The sequence below is a fragment of the Heterodontus francisci genome, chromosome 40 (assembly GCF_036365525.1).
Source record: "Heterodontus francisci isolate sHetFra1 chromosome 40, sHetFra1.hap1, whole genome shotgun sequence".
NCBI lineage: Eukaryota > Metazoa > Chordata > Chondrichthyes > Heterodontiformes > Heterodontidae > Heterodontus > Heterodontus francisci.
The window spans coordinates 8,643,227-8,660,497 of record NC_090410.1 but is presented as its reverse complement, the minus strand read 5'-3'; the positions used below and the strand labels follow the sequence as shown (position 1 = coordinate 8,660,497).

Here is a 17,271-nt window from a genome sequence, read left to right as displayed (position 1 = left end):
TTGATAAAACCAGGACATGGTGCAATTCAGACAAATGCACTTCCTCTTTAAATGTAAAGCCTGCATTACCCAAGCAAGGAAAGGTGGCAAACCTAACGTTTTAGCTGAAGGAACTTTGCTGGCCATTGGTGCTCACTTACAAGAACACAGATCGAAAGAGATCAACAATCCATCCCTTCAGGTTAGATAAATAACACATGACTTAAAAAGAACTTTTTAAAAAATTGTTGCTTAATCAGATTTGAGCACTGCTCCACGGTTCTCTACTTGTCCCTAGGTAATAACAACCACACATGTACAAGCTTGTTAAATCAGTGTCAGAGCTTCTTCCCAACATCGCTCCAGCTTCTTATGCACCCCCTCCCACCCTCCGCCAAAGCCATCAAGGTTGCTCCCTTACACAAAAAAAAAATTCGATCCACAACTCCCCAGCCCAAGACTCAACAAACACTTTGCCCCAAGAACGTACAAAAAGAGAAACAGGCCTCGCCAATGCTCATCCCGCTAGACAATCCAATATTGCCCCCATCTCTACAATGCTTATCCTGGGGGTAGGGGTATGCTAGGTGCTTCCCCGCCCCCCGCAAAAAAAGTAATGTCTAGGAAAAACCCAGGGAAATTCCGCCCCCATCCCCCACCCCCGAATGCTCAAGGCAGTCAAGCAAGGTTCTGTTTTAAACTATTTTGTTCGCCTTGATTCAGTGTGCAGCTGAGTCGGAAGGTTGTGGGTTCAAGTCCCTCGCCAGAGATTTGAACACAAAAGCCTAGGCCAGCACTTGAGTACAGGGCTGCACTGTCGGAGGGGCTGCCTTTCGGATGAGACATTAAACCACCCTCTCAGCTGGGTGAAAAGATCCCATGGCGCTATTTCGAAGAAGAGCAGGGGAGTTCCCCCTGGTATCCTGGCCAATATCTATCCCTCAATCACATCACTAAAAAAAAAAATTTAACCTGGTTATTATCTCATTTGTGGGATCTTGCTGCATGCAATTTGGCTGCCCCGTTTCCTACATCACAACAGGGCCTACAACACTTCAAAAGTACTTCTTTGGCTGTAAAGCACTATGGGATGTCCTGAGGTTGTGGAAGGCGCTATATAAATGCAAGTCTTTCTACCAGAAATCATCTCTTCACCACCCTCTCCATCCACCACCCTCTGCTCTGGTCAGATGGTTGGTCAATTTAGGAGCTAGTTTCTCCATTCAAGGATGAATGGGGGAGGGGGGGGTGGGGGGAAGAAAGGAAGTCACAGTGTGAAGGTTGGTAGTAAATGGGCTCAATGATGGTAATGAACTATACCTGGGAAGCGAAAACTTGCAATCTTAGCTCGAATATGTGAAAAAAGAACAGCACCCGCATCCATTGCAAGTTTAGATTGCGTGATAGTTGAATTAGGTCATGTGATGGCTTCAAGTTTTTTTTCCCCCCTAAAACGTACCCACAAAACAGCGTAATAAGATTCCACAGCTCGTGACCTTGGCTTGTGAGGTCAGCTATCAGGCAATCTACACCAAATACCTGCAATCGCTGTACATGAAAGATAACGATCTGTGTTCTGCATCCTGCGCTAAATTCTACATCTGTAATTTGCATTAAATAACAGAACAAAGCAACTGCATAGTTCAGTGATAAAGCCACCGTTTGCAATGGTCCAGAAAGGGGCCATTCTGCCTATCCAATCTGCATCAGTGTTTTCCACTACCTGAGCCACCTTATCTAATCCCACTTTTCTGCTCGTTCCTCATAACAAGAAATATTGAAGGCTCTCGAGCAACCATCTCATTGCCTTTTAAAAACTTTACTGACGCATCTTCAACAATGGTTGGTAGCAGAGAGTTTCAGAGTATAACCACGCCCCCTGCTCACTCCCATCACCGTGAAAAGACAACATCCAATCTTTGTAATATCGAATAGCGCATCCTCTCGATGAAGTCCCGCCTGCCTGATTCCCTCCCGGCTCTATTGGTCAACATTTGTCCCTCAGAGACCACCAACATTTAGAACAACTAGTCATTCATCTCATTGCTGTTTGTGGGATCTTGCTGTGCTAAAATGGTTACGGCATTTACCTACACAACAGTGATGACAAAGTTAAAAGTAATTCCACACAACGCACATTGCAATTAATTTTGAGACCCCCAATAAAAGGATTAGAAAAAGGCAAGGTATGAAGGTGTAATCTTACGATGAAAGGTTGGACAAGTTGGGCCTGTACCCATTGGAGTTTAGAAGAATGAAACATACAAGATCCTCAGGGCACCTGATAAGTGAACCATTCTTCCAGCACCCACCCTAAGGGTGAGACTAGAACTAACGGACACAGTTTAAAAATAAGGGGGCTCCCATTTAATACAGAGATCAGGAGAGATTTCTTCTGTGAGGGTTGTTAGTCTGTGGAACTCGCTTCCCCAGAGAGCAGTAGAGGCTGGGTCACTGAATAGATTCAAGGCTGAGTTAGATTTTTGATAGACAAGGGAGTCAAGTGTTATGGGGGACAGACAGGACAGTGGAGTTGAGACCACAATCAGATCAGCCACGATCTTATCAAATGACGGAGAAGACTCGAATGTTTGTAAGGCCTATCAAAATGAGCTGGGAGCTCTGGTTTCAGTCACACTGAGAGTGAGTGATGCGCTCCCTCATATATCATTTGCTCCTATCTCACATTGTAACACAAACGTAGCAAGTTGCCCAACACAGAGTCTTCCAAATCAAGCCTCATCCGAATGCAGGGACCCGACTAATTAGTATCCTTAGTCACTGCTGGAAGATTTTCTACTCCAAAGCAATTATTGCCGGACTCAAAGAAAAATTTAACATGGTAAAACCTTCCAAGGCGCTTCACGGGAGCGATATCAAAAAAAAAAATTATCGAGCCGCATAATTAGGACAGATAACTAAAACCCTGAAGAGGTAAGTTTTAATCAGCGCCTTAGAGGAGAGAGAGAGAGAGGGGCGGAGGAGTTTAGGGAGGGAATTTCAGAGCTTGGAGCCCAGACAGCTAAAGGCATGCTTGCCAATAGTGAAGCAATTAAAATTGGGGATGCAGAAAAGGCCAGAATTGCAGGAGGGTTGTTGGCCTAGAGGAGTCTACAGCGACAGGGAATAGCGAGGCCATGGAGGGATTTGAAAACAAAACAGAAGTAAGGTACTCAGCTCCCTCAACTTGTTCTGCCATTCAATTGGATGATGGCTGATCTGTAACGGAACTCAATTTTGGTTCCATATTCCTTAATAGCCTTAACAACAAAAATCAGTTTTAACATTTTCAATTGACCCCCAGCCTCAACAGCTTCTTGGATGAAGAGTGTTCCAGATTTCCACTCCCCTTTGTGCAAAGAAGCGATGGGCAAGGACTCCAGAAATGGCTTAAATGTAAATGTCTTTAAAATCTTCCTTTGTAAAAATGGAATGTTCCTGTTAATGGAGATCCGATGGGCTCAGAACCAGTGATCATGCGTCAAAAATTCAGTTGAATGATGGGCTCGGAAATATTTTTTGGCAATGCAAATATTTGCAGTTGCTATTTGCACGTCCTACAGTTTTTTGCAATTATTTTTTCCTCATCTCTTCGACTTGCTTGTGTAGATGAGGGGAATGGAGTGTCAGCAGACTGCTCAACTACAAGGTGCATCATCAGCCCATCCCAGCTCAATCTGGTCTTCACCTAGTGTTTGCACTTTCCAGGTGGAGACACGAGATAGCAATGAGGAATCCCAGTTTATTTTTTCTCTTAAAAGCTTCCTAACTAAAGGAAGCTCAGGGCAACTATACAGTAATCTGTTACTCAGAATGGCAAGTGAGCTTGGATTCTCTTGGCCTGTCACACGTGATAACACTCATGCCTCTGAGCTACAAGGTTCCAGGCTCAAGTCCCACAAGTCCCTCAAGACTTGAGCACAAAAATCACGGCTTACACAAGTGCAGTACTGAGGGAGTGCTGTACTGTCAGAGGTGCCACCTTTCAAATGAGACGTTAAACCAAGGCCCCATCTGCCTGCTCTGGTGAATGTAAAAAGATCCCATGGCACGATTTCAAAGAAGAGTTGGTGAGTTATCCCTCACTCTATCACTAAAGTACAGATTATCTGAGTATCACATTGCTGTTTGCGGGATCTTGCTATGCGCAAATTGGCTGCTGCGTTTCCTATATTTGAACAGGGACTACACTTCAAAAATACTTCATTGGCTGTGAAGCACTTTGAGATGTCTGGTGGTCGTGAAAAGTGCAATATAAATGCAAGTCTTTTTCTGTCTTCCTCTCAGTTATTCAGTATTAGACAACACACTCATCAACTTAGCCAATCTACGATTACCCCAGCACTGATGACCCGATTACAATTTGTCTGGCTACAATAACCATATTTAATGTGACAAAATGCTGTCAAAACTCTGCTCGCCCTATTCACATTTTCTCACCCCGTCCCCCCCTTCAAAGTGATTTTGTAGCTGATCACAAACTCAAGTCATAAATGCTTGTACTTCATGTGGTGTTTTATTCAGTGTATTTAACTATCAGTTGAAAGCTCTCTTGTGGTCTTGCCCAGAAAGTCGTGGGTTGAAGACCCAGTGTATTAGTTTAAGCACGCAACCTCAGCCGAGCACAGCACGGAAGGGAGTAACGCACAGTACTTCAGATGAGATGTTAAACTGGCATCTACCTAATCTAGAGGTTCAGGTGGATATTAAAAGTCCCCTTGACATTATTCGAAAATAGAGCATGCAGTCTCCTGGTGTCCTGGCCAACGTTCTACCCTCGGCCAAAACAGATTCAGCTCAAACACTGTATGCGGTTATTGACACACACCAGATTTAAGACATAATCTTCAAAAAGTCATTGGGATAATAACAGGCCTCATAAGTGCAAGTTTGAGGATACAGAACACTCCTCATTATTGTACTCTATTCCAACATCAACATCCGTGTCCTTTCTCTCATATTGCTAAAGAAAGACTTGCATTGATATAGGGCCTCCAACCACCTCAGGACATCCCAAAACGCTTCACTGCCATTGAAGTGCAATCACTGTTGTAATGTAGGAAATGCAATAGCCAATTTGTGCACAGCAAGCTCCCACAAACAATGTGATGACCAGATCATCTGTTTTTAAACTGAGGTTGGTTAAGGGATAAATATTGGCCAGGACAGCAGGGAGAACGCCCCTGTGGCTGTGGTATCCTTTACCCCCACCTGAGAGGGCAGACAGGGCCTCTATTTAAACATTTCATCTGAAAGTTGCACTTTTTAAAATGCAGGGAATTAGTTCCTGTCGGAATTATCACCCATTCCAGATGTTATACAGTCCCATTAGGAGGAGCTGTGTTTGAGCTCAGTCAGGAATGCCAATATTGGAGTGGGGGGGGGGGGGGGGAGGGCAGGGGGGAAAACTGTCGTCACCCCTTCTGCCTCAAGTGCTACCAGAAACGCTTAGGTTAGGAATTATTGTACCCAGCACAGAGCTAAACTCCTTCTACACTGACAATGTGCCTTAACCCTTAACTTCAGAACAGTAACTCTTTCTATGCTACGGCAATACGGTCCAACTGATTAGCCACAGATGTAGCTACGTCAACACCATTATAGCCACGTGCAACTATCTTGAGCAAAAGAACGTCTTACACAGACTCTCAATACAGGTAAATGCAAGCCACGTCTAACTTATTTACTTCAGCATCCTTCACCAGTCACCAAGGAAGTAAAACCACTTACAACCAAACAAAAAACACACACACTCTGCTTTTCTGATCATTGGAACAAGAAAGATATCAAAAGGTTAAAGTTCCCATATATACACTGTGTGAATATGAATCCAGAGATCACGGGCTCCACGATAGCATTTATTCCTCATTCTTTTTATTTACCAAATGGACATGGAATTAGACACATCTGATTCCCATTGCGCCACATGTGGCTAATGGATCAGATAAAATTGCACCAGGGTGACATTCCAATTCCCCGTGTCAGCTGTTGTCCCCACTCCTCCCAAGAGTTACTATTTATCAGCAGTTCTATGCCATTACTGCCACCGCTTACATTACATAGAATGTACAGCACAGAAACAGGCCATTCGGCCCAGCTGGTCCATGCTTGTGCTTATGCTCCAAGAGAATTCTCTTACCCCTATCAGCATACCTTCTATTCCTTTCTCCCTCATGTCCATCTCTAGCTCCCCCTCAAATACATCTATGCTATCAGTGTTGCATTCTTGAATGAGTCTGGAGGGCTGCTGAAACCCTCACTCGCACCTTTGTTGCCTCTCGAATATTCCACTGGTTGGTCTCCAACTTCCATAAACTTGAGGTCATCCAAAACTCTGCTGCCCGTGTCATAACTTGCACCAAGCCCCAATCACCCATCCCCCCTGTGCTCTCTGACCTTCATTGGTTCCGGGTCAAACAATGCCTTGATTTTAAAATTCTCATCCTGGTTTTCAAATCACTCCATGGCCTCACTCCTCCCCATCTCTGTAATCTCCTCCAGCCCCGCAACCCTCCACGATATCTGCGTTCCTCTAATTCTGGCCTCTTAAGCATCCCTGATTTTAATTTATCCACCATTGGCAACCATGCCTTCGACTGCGTAGGCCCCAAGCTCTAGAACACCCTCTCTAAACCCCTCTACCTCTCTTTCTTCCTTAAAACCTACCTCTTTGAACGAAGCTTTTGGTCATCTGCCCTATTATTGGCTCGGCGTCCATATTTATTACGCTCCTGTGAAGTGTCCTGGAATGCTTTATTACGTTAAAGGCGTCATATAAATAAATTGATGCTGTTGGCCGGGCTCGGGCCACGCTTCAGACAAGCCGAGTGAGGGGAGATTTGTGCGCTCACTCTGAAGACTGGGATCGATGACCAGCAAGGGGTACTCGTATCTGATGGGTACAGGTCGCCCCCACACCCACTCCCCCATTGTAAGGGGTGGGCGGGGCTCCTTAGAAGGCGGCAATTCAAAGATAAAAACCTCAAAAAACAAGAAATTGTCTTAGCTCCTCTTTGCTGGTAACTGGCCAAGCATCTCGAGACTTGAGTTTGGACCTGCCCTGGGGGCTGAAAACGCAAGAGCTGGATAGACAGTTTAAAACAGAGTCTACAGTGACATTATACACACAAGTCATGCTAGAAGGTGATAGAGTGATTGGGTTCAAATACCAGCAAGGAACATTTTTCACCCAAAGCGTAATCAAGCCATGAATAAGTTAACAGGGAAGACACTGAAGATGTCTTAAATGGTTCAAGAAACAATTTAGATGAGTTTCGAGAGAAAAAAGAGATTTGATGGGCAAGGGATAAGGGATAAACTTATTTGGTTCTAATGGCCTTGCCAATATCTCTTAAATTACACACAATGACCACAAAACATTACACACAACATATCACTTGGGATGCTGCATTCTGTTGCAATTATGTTGCATGTTAATCTTCACTTGTTGCAGTAAGCTATCGGCCTCTTTGCAAACCAGTTACTTTATTTTTTTTTAATTTAGAGCATCCAGAGACGTACAGACCAGGTGAGCCCTCCCAGGTTCAAGCCCAGGCCTGTGCTGATTTAGCTGACCGTTCCCCCCCCCCACCCCCCACCCACAGCTGCAGGAGGGAGCAGGTAGCATTAACCAGGCTTCAGTGTTTCTGAGCCAAGAGGAAGGTTTGTCTGCTGAGGTTCCCTCTCACGCTTACTATCCGCTGACCCCTGCTTAGATAGAGCCCACTAGCTGACATCGAGCGAGAACAGGACAGGATTCAGTTGCGAGGCATTCCTATGGTCAAATAGCCAGCAGGCACTACACCGTGTAGACTCAAACATGCAAAATGGGCCAAAACCCAACAGGATTCAGCATCTTCAGGACACAAGAGGAGACTGTCGAAGAGAAGAGGGACTTCTGTAACCAACTTACATTTATGGAGTTTTTCTGGCCAATATTTAACCTTCAACCAACATTGTTAAAAAAACAGATTAACAGGCCATTTATCTCATTACTGTTTGGAAGAGCTTGCTGTGTGCAAATTGGCTGCCCATTTATGACACTGATTCTCAAATTTTTTTTGTTTTCAAATTGATTAGTCACAACCATCCACCCCTCACATCTAAATTATAAATACCATAGAATACACATAATATGAAGGTGCTGCATGTAAAGAGCATTTGAATCGCGCTTTTAAGAAAACAGGTATTTACTTCTGTGCTGCTCTCAGTGCTCCTCCATGAGCATCACCCTCCTAGACGAGACAGCCAGCCCATTCTGCACTGCACGTGGTGACCGTACTCCACTCCCACTTCACATTATTTCGCAGACCCCTGTAAAGCCTATGCAGGGCCCCAAGGGTCTGCGGACCCCAATTTGAGAACCCACTGCATTTCAAAAGTGCTTCATTGGCTGTAAAGTTCTTTGGGACATCCTGCAATTGTGAAAGGCGCAATACATTTTCTTTACAACATAAATTATCCGAAGTTGCTTTATACTTCGGGCGGATATATTTCATCATTGAGATATTTCCCCACAAATATAGCAAAACTTAAGAAAGGAACAAACAAACAAGGCGGACATTTGTACAGCTTCCTCTAACTTTACCATCCACTGCATGCATCAGCTGTTAAGCTGCACATACTTCTCCAAATTCACACAAGAGAACCTTTCCCTCTTTTGGCACGGTTATTACAGATGCTGGTCACTGTGCGTCCACAGCACCAACCCGCCCTTACATTTGGTACTAGATTAGCAACTGCGCTGACTGAGCACGGGTTGTCATTCTGATGCAATGGGAGCATGTTTTCATTGTTTGGCCACTGGTGACCATGCCTTCAGCTGCCTAGGCCCCCCAAGCTCTGGAATTTTTTCCCCTAAACTTTGTTAATTTTATATTAATTGAGTGTTTAAATGTATTCAGGTGGTGGGCATTAACTGGGGATTCTCTTGTGCTCCTAATTATCGGAGAAGAATTAAATTGTGTCGTTGGGTTTGGAGGTGCAAGTTTGTAATACGTATTGCTGTAAATAAAAGCATATAAAAGTGTGTAAAGACAAGGCTCCAGTTCTATCCTTCGCCATCTGCCCAGCATAACAAAGCTCTCCACTTCTTTCTCCTCCTTTAAGATGCTTGTTAAAACCTACCCCATTGACCAAGTTGGCCAAACATCTTGTGCCTTTATGACAAATGTGTGTCTGACAACACTTGTGTGAAGTGCGTTGGGACATTTTACTACATTAAAAGGCACTATATTAATAAAAGTTGTTGTTGTGGCGTTGAAAGGCACTGTTGTACCTCAAACAGCGCGCTACATTTTGATGGCACTGGACGAGCGACCCAGAGATCAAGAATACAAAACCCACCAAGGCAAGATGCGAAACTAAATTCAATAAACCTTCTAATTTTGTGGGTTGGTACCAGTAAAAAACGACCTTGAAAGCTGCCTGTCACAAAAACCCAACTGGCTCACTAATGTCCTTCAGAGAACCTGCTGTCCTTACCTGGTCTGGTCTGCACATGACTCGAGTTTACACAAGTTCCTGAGTGCAACTAAGAATGGACAATGAATACCACCTTGCCAGTGTTGACTAACTCCCCGACAAGTGATAAAATAAAAATTATATCTAACCATAGATAGGGCGGCACAGTGACGCAGCGGTTAGCACCGCAGCCTCACAGCTCCAGCGACCAGGGTTCAATTCTGCGTACTGCCTGTGTGGAGTTTGCAAGTTCTCCCTGTGTCTGCGTGGGTTTCCTCTGGGTGCTCCAGTTTCCTCCCACATGCCAAAGACTTGCAGGTTGATAGGTAAATTGGCCATTATAAATTGCCCCTAGTATAGGTAGGTGGTAGGGAAATATAGGGACAGGGGGGATTGTGGTAGGAATATGGAATTAGTGTAGGATTAGTATAAATGGGTGGTTGATGGTCGGCACAGACTCGGTGGGCCAAAGGGCCTGTTTCAGTGTTGTATCTCTAAACTAAACTAAACATACTGTACCTGACCTGTAACGGGATAATGTAGAAAATGTCTTCGTCTAACCTACATTATCTCTGACCAAGGAGTGCTTGAAGGAGCAGTGTAGAAAGAGCTTGCCTTTGCATCTACCCTGTTCTAGAATTGACTAGGGAGTGCTTGATGGAAAACTGTAGAGGAAGCCAAGGGTTTACAGCTGTGATTCACTGGAGCACTCTCGCCCTCCGAGTCCGAAGGTTGTGAGTTAAAGTGCCACTGCAGGGACAAAAATAGAAGCTAACGCTTCCAGTACAGCACAGAGTCCTGCTCTGTTGGAGAAGCCAGCTTCCAGAGGAGATGTTAAACCGAGGCCCCATCTGCCCTCTCAGGGGAACTCTTTTTTTTAAAATCGAGCTTGTGCTGAACCTGTTTTGGAAGTGCTTACTGTTGACACTAGTTGGTCCTTTCCTAGCTCTTCCATTCATCTTAATGATAAAATTTCACTCAAAAAGTTTTTAAAAAACTCAATCTTTAGAAGTTACTGGTTACATTACAGCAGGCAACATTTAATCCAAGGGTTTTTAAAACACCAAAATACATCACACACCAACTCTCTTTTTGCTCTCTTTTTCATGTGTCACATTTCCACACAGCAACTGGAACTGCACCATCGGCCCAGGTGAAATGCAGACACACTCAAGGTGCGTGTGTATGTCTCTTTTGTTACCAAGAAACCGAGCTGAAAGGCCAAGACTGCAATAAAACTGCAGAGTTAGACGAGACATATCGTGTTTAGGCAATGACAACCTTGAGTTTCAAAAACTCGGACATTATAGGAGCAAGGGAGGGCGTAGAAGGTTTCGACTGGGGTGTCTTGGAATGGAATGAGTTAGAGGAGATGGAACAACGAATCTTGATAGAGTAAGGGAGAAGCAGAAGATGGTGTGGACTGGGTGTTTGCAGCTGAATATTTTATCCTCGGCTGCGATTATTGCAGTGCAATTCATCAATGGGAGCCGTTATTAACCGTGATCACCAAAACCACAGTAATTACATCTTCCGTTAGACCGAGGATAAACAGACCCTATTGAAAACAACTTTTCAAATTAACAAAAAACTACTACTGAACAGGAAACACATTAATAACCAGAGGTTAAAATTATGTTGTAATATTTTACGGCAATTAAGCAAACCTGATTTTTTTTTAAAAGGGTGTTCTCGAAATTCAGCTTCTAATGTAAAAAAAAGTTACAATCTCCAACATGCATACGTATAGAACTAGGAATTTTAACACAAAACATTTCACATTGCCTTAAAAAAAACCCACTAAACGACTGGAAGCTAGAATCAAACATAACTTTTACTCTCACGATTATCGACACTGAAGCTAAAATTCTTTCCTTAAGGTGTGAAAAAACTTAATTACCAATATATAATTTATTTTTAAAGTTCGTGGTTAGAATTCATGTTCAAACACTAGACATGTAGAAAGTTTTACCCACTTTTTTTTTTAAAAAAAAGGAACACTCGAAAGTCAGAAATGGAGCAATGCCCTTAAGATTTACTTTTGTAAAGACAGAATGAGATCTCATTTAGCGACTCAGAAAAAAATTTTACATGTTATTAACTCCTGGAAATACACACATCCGGAAATCGACAAAAGGTGAAATCCTACCTCATGTTTGGCTTTAGAAAGATTCTCCCTCTTCAGTCTTTCGTGGCTAGTGGAGGTTCTGCAGATCAATTCCTGGTCTTGCGTATATCTGGTTGCACACTGATTTTTTTCTCTCTCCCTTCCTCTGTTTCTTTCAATGTAAAAGACGAGTTATTAATCTGCAAGATTGTATTTTTGGGGGTCTCTGGATCTCCACCTTCACGTCACTGTATTGTATTGTAGCCTCTTCAGCAATGAACACGACCCTGTTGCAACATGTTCCTCCCTGTTTCTCGCTACTGTAACCACTCTGGGTTACATTACATTCTCTCCACTCCCTGATCCCAGTATTCACACACCCGCCTGGCCCCACAATGCACAGCCATACACTTCCGCCAACACCACACAATTTAAAAGGGCAATAACATATAGCACCTTTAAAAGGGCAATTGAAGAGAAACAAACCTTCAGGCTGAACTGGAGGGCAAGGGGCTGCTATCAGCCATTGGCTCAGTGGGTAGTACTCTGCTAAGTGCTGGGAGGTTGTGGGTTTAAGTCCCGTCCAGAGACTTGAGCACAAAAAAACTCAGGCTGACTCCAGTGTAGTACAGAGGGAGTGCTGCACTGCTGGAGGTGCCACCTTCCAAATAAGACGTTAAACTGACGCCTTGTCTATTCTCTCAGGTGGACATAAAATATCCCACGGTCACTATTTCAAGGACGGGCAGGGGAGTTCTCCCCAGTGTCTTTATTTACCCCAATATGTATCCTTTAATCAGCATGACAAGTAAATTATCTGGTCAGTATCACTTGGCTATTTGTGGGATCTGGCTGTGTGCAAATTGTCTGCTGCATTTCCTACATTGCATCAGTGATTACACTTTAAAAATACTTCATTGGCTGTGAAGTGCTTTGGGATGCCCTGAGGTAGTGAAAGGCGCTATATAAATGCAAGTCTTTCTCTTTTTTTGAAGGGTTCGATTCAAACAGTTAGGACAAAGTGACACAAATTCTTCTTCACACAAAAAACACATGGAATAGTCTTTGAAGCTGGATAGTGGGACACAAATCACTCAAACAATTAAAAAAAAAATCAAATGGACCCACTTTTAACAAATAATTTGTTACAAATGCAATAATGATTCTAATCAGGAGCTCGAGCAAGAGGAATAGGACATCACAGGTACCACCTCACCTGAGGGTAAGGGTATGTACTAGCCTTACTGCAGAGGATGAAGAGGCAGACTTTGAGGGTCCAGAATATTGAAGAAGGTTCAAGGGCATCTACCAGAAAATGCTCAGTGTATTGGGCAGCCTGCTAGAGAGTTTGCACACAATTTTTAAAAATTCTTTTATGGGATGTGGGCATCACTGGCAAGTGACTTGCATCACTTTATTGCCCATCCCTAATTGCCCTTGAGAACTGAGTGGCTTTCTAGGCCATTTCAGAGGAGTGTTGCTGTAGGTCTGGAGTCACATGGAGGCCAGACCAGATAAGGATGGCAGATTTCCTTCCCTAAAGGGCATTAGTGAAGCAGATGGGGTTTTTACAACAATCGATAATAGTTCCATGGTACCATTATTGAGTCTAGCTTTCAATTCAGATTTTTATTAATTAATTGAAATTAAATTCCACCAGCTGCCATGGTGGGATTTGAACCCATGTCCTCAGGGCATTAGCCTGGGCCTCTGGATTACTCGTTCAGTGACATTTCCACTACGCCACCATCTCCCCAACAATCGGTATTCTGAGCCCTCAATGTCAGCCTCTTAGTCCTCTGCAGCATGGCCAATACATGCCCTCTGGCGAGCTGGTACCTGTGATGTCGCGGAACATGGAGTTTAGCTCCAACATGTCTCTAGGCTATGCACAGAGAATGGAGACCATTCTGTCCAACATGAATTGAGTGGTCAGCACCATCAACGACACTGCGGCATCCACTGTGATGGAGGCTCTGCTGGCAATTCTGATAGCTTCCATGGCAGGTCAAACCGCTGCCTTGCAATCTTGGATGGCTACTGCCTTGGCTCCAGCTGTCGATGTCAACAGGGGCCTCCAAAGAACCACAGCGCTCCTGCACTCTGTTCTTGCTCTCTTAGGATGGACAGCCTGGATGGTCGTCTGCCGCCCACTCGATAAGTGCCCTTGTTAGTGGCACGCTGATGGCTGGGCCTGAATGCATCAGGCCAGTACCGAAATGCTGCAGTCTGCTGCCAAGCTCTCTAGGTCCAGAGATGCTCAAGGTCGCCCACCACAGCCATGTGAAGTGCCCTCAATGGAAACTCAGCGGCCTTCCACCTCCCAAACTGGGCAAACAACTAGTAGGAGCACCAGGATAGGGAAAGGAGCATGCAAGACAGGCACCAAAGTCTGGCACAAGGTTGATACCTAATTGTTTCTGTTAAGTATTTGACAGGAATGTAATTGAGTTGATTCAGAAATTTGTACTTTGTTCTGGATTTGGTGTTGGTGTTTATCTTTGTAGTGACATGAGGGCAGGATACATAAATGAACTAAGGAAGCAATTGGATGATGCTAATAAATAAAGTGGTAAAGACTGAAACTTTGGGGTTTTTTGGGGAGTGGGAAGGCTGACTTAGGTGAAGCGCTCTTTGATGAACTGGTCTCTGAGACATTTGGCAGGTAAAAGCACCAGTGGCCTCTCCTCCTATTTCGTCACCTCCTCTTCCTCCTGAACCACGGCAGTCCATGTGGTGAAGGTACACCCACAGGTGCTGTTAGGTAGGGAGTTCCGGCATTTTGACCCAGTGATGATGGAATGAATAGTTGATATATGTCCAACTCAGAGAGTTGTGAGGATGAACAGGGGAACTAGGAGGCGATGGTGTTCCCATGCACCTGCTGCCCTTGGTTGACGTCACAGGTTTGGAAGGTACTGCCAAAGAAGTGTTGGGAAGTTGCTGCGATGCATCTTGTGGCCAGTACAGCACATCCTGTTGACAGCCACAGGCAGTCCTGTCCAGGCTGTGATTCGAGGCTGGAATTGTAGCTCCTGCAGGTGACGCAGCTCAGTGACAGCCTCCTTGGTGAAGTGAAGGCACTTCTACCATTGCTCCTGACTCAAGTTTATGTTGGAGAAGTGTTCCCTGTGTCATGCTAGGCCCCCATCTGCCAAGAATGAGGCACATCAATTTTGTCATGAATATTGATTTTTAACTGTTGTTGGAGCAAAGAAATGACTTGTTAAACTGATCAGCCGTGGCTGGAAACAAAAACCATTTACGTACTAAAAGACATTGAAAATGAGGAAGCGCATTCCAGAGCCTGCTAAGGAGGATACAATCCACAAGGGCCAGGACTGATTAGACCAGCTGGTCAAATGACTACCTGGCTGTTCCAGGGTTTTCTTTTGAACTGACCACAGAGTTTGAACAGAGTGTCTGTTTGCTCCCGGACTGAGATCTCTCCTGTCTGCTCCCATCTCTTTCTCACAAGCCTCTGAATCCACTGAAGACACATGAACCCCAAGAGAGAAAAATCTCCTACAGTGAACAAGGTTTAAGTAGAATACTGGGCTCCAACAAAAAGCAAGATCTACCTACAATCGAGGGCTCTACAATGAGCTCGAAGAATCGTAACAAACAACTCTTCAGATATTACCTCAAATTTTCCACTTTATTTTTCTTCTGCTCTTTTCTGACTCTATTTGCATGTGTGTATTGTGTATGCATGCTAGTGGGGGCACGTCATGTATCTGTAGGCGTTAAACGAATTAGAGTTTAAGTTTAATAAATTTCAACTTTTCTTCTTTAAACCTAAGAAGGCCTGTTTGTCCTGGTTTCTTTGCCTTATAATTGGAAAGCAGAGAACAAGGATTTGCCAAGGGGGAGCTAAAACACGGTGGCTGGAATTTTCCGCCACCCAAATGAGCAGGATGGTGGCGGGGGTAGGTGGAGTAAAATGGAACGGGAGGCTCCGGGAGGCTTTCCCGACCTGCTCCCGCCTCAGTCGCCCTTTACGTAGGGCGGGGGGGAAATCGGTCCCGCCCCAGGCCAATCAAGACCCTTAAGTGGCCACTTAACGGCGTGGCAAGAGGGCGGCCGAGGACTGAGACGCTGCCTGGTATTACCAGGCGGCTGCCGATCGTCCTGAGGTGGGGGGGGGAGGCCCTGATGATCGGGCACAGGGTGCCCGATGGAGGGCGGCCGCTGCTACTCCACCACTCCCAGTGGCGCTGCTGGGACTAAGAACTGCCGGTCCAATTGGCCGGCAGCTCAATGAGGCGGGACTTCGTACCCCAAGTGGGTGGAAGTCCCGTCTCAGAACAATTAAAGCCTGGGAACCCGTAAAATACGGAACGGATCCCCAGGCTAGGCGGAAGCGGGTTCGCCACCAACTTTTCAGTCGGTGGCCAGCTCCCGCCCGCCCAATGTAAAATCCCGGCCGGTGTGTTTAAAATTAAACCCTGTTACAGTAAGACCAGGTGAAGGTTGAAAGGGAACCCTAGACCTCTTTCTCACCTGGCTGTAATGCCTGACTACTGTGGATATGGCCTCCTGAGCAGTGCCGCCCGTCTCCTCCCTCTTATTTCAGCTCCTCCTGCTTTCCTTGTTGCTTCTCCTCGTCCTCCAGTCCCCATGGCAGCCCTTACCAGACATTAACTACACTATTCACCATGGCTGCAGCCAAACTACTTCTGTGAGGCAGCCAACTAAACGGCAACAGCAGCAAAATCTTGCTTTCAGCAAACAAAATGAACTTTGAGGAGTAATAAGACACACCATAAAACATAGAGCCTGGAATGAGAATCCAGCAACTAGGCTGTAAGTACTGCATGGTCCCTTTAAACAGCACTGGTGAAGGAGGGACCTTCCTGCCAGTTACCGCCACATCTTTCTGTGCGGGTTCAGCATGCAGCCTCTGCCTTGCTGGGGTCTTCAAATACGGAATATGCAAAAGGCGCAGGAGCCTAATATAAATAAAATATTCTTCCTTTCAAATAACCACAATGTGCGGTCCCGACACCAGCGCATCCACCTCAACCAACATGGTGGGTGGTGCACACGTGGCTAATGCCTTCCCTGTGCCCTATTGGGACATCAGTAGGCCAATTAGCAATTGAAAGGTGTTGTGCAACCAAATTCCTTTATCTCCATGCGTCTCTACTCAAGCAGTTTTTAAAGCAAAGAGCTAGCTGCCTCGATGGTAGCGGCACCATGCTATATGGTACTGAGGCAAAGAGATCAATCAGGAAGATCCCAGGTCTCTGAGGGAGTTTTGGGTTGCCTTGGCCTCAAGAGACAGGAATGACTAGGGTTCCCAGTAGGGTTGCCAATTTTGATTGGATGTACTCCTGGAGGTTTCATCATGTGGCCTTGCACTGCTAATCACCTTGCAAAACCACACCTCCACAGCTTCCACCATTGGTCATCGAGTTATACAACACAGAAACAGGCCCTTCGGCCCAACGCATCTGCCCAACATGGCCATTCTTGCAGTGCCTCACCTTTCCACAGCCAATTGGAAAGTGAGTCAGCTCTTCATTCCCCAATTGGCTGAATCTACACTCAGTCAAACAGCCTTTATTCCCAGGTCCAACATTTTTATAACTAATAAACAGAAGTGTGTGAAGAATATTATTAAAAAAAAAGCTCAAATTTTAATGTTCCCCCTTCATGATGCTTCTCCTGAGTTTTGTTTGCAGCAAAGATTAATCTTCAGTTTCTGAAGACTCCAGAGC

The 17,271-nt window shown here is 45.0% G+C and overlaps 1 protein-coding gene across 2 annotated transcripts in view; it reads right to left on the bottom strand.

Annotated features, from left to right (window-relative positions):
* Positions 1 to 11,948, bottom strand: part of vaspb (vasodilator stimulated phosphoprotein b) — an 81,779-nt gene extending 69,831 nt beyond the window's left edge. For both annotated transcript variants that reach the window (XM_068018981.1, XM_068018983.1), the window contains exon 1: positions 11,591 to 11,948. In XM_068018981.1, the coding sequence (XP_067875082.1) occupies positions 11,591 to 11,595 (5 nt within the window). In that variant the 5' untranslated portion in view covers positions 11,596 to 11,948. The remainder of the gene's footprint in view (positions 1 to 11,590) is intronic.
* Positions 11,949 to 17,271: the final 5,323 nt, after the last annotated feature.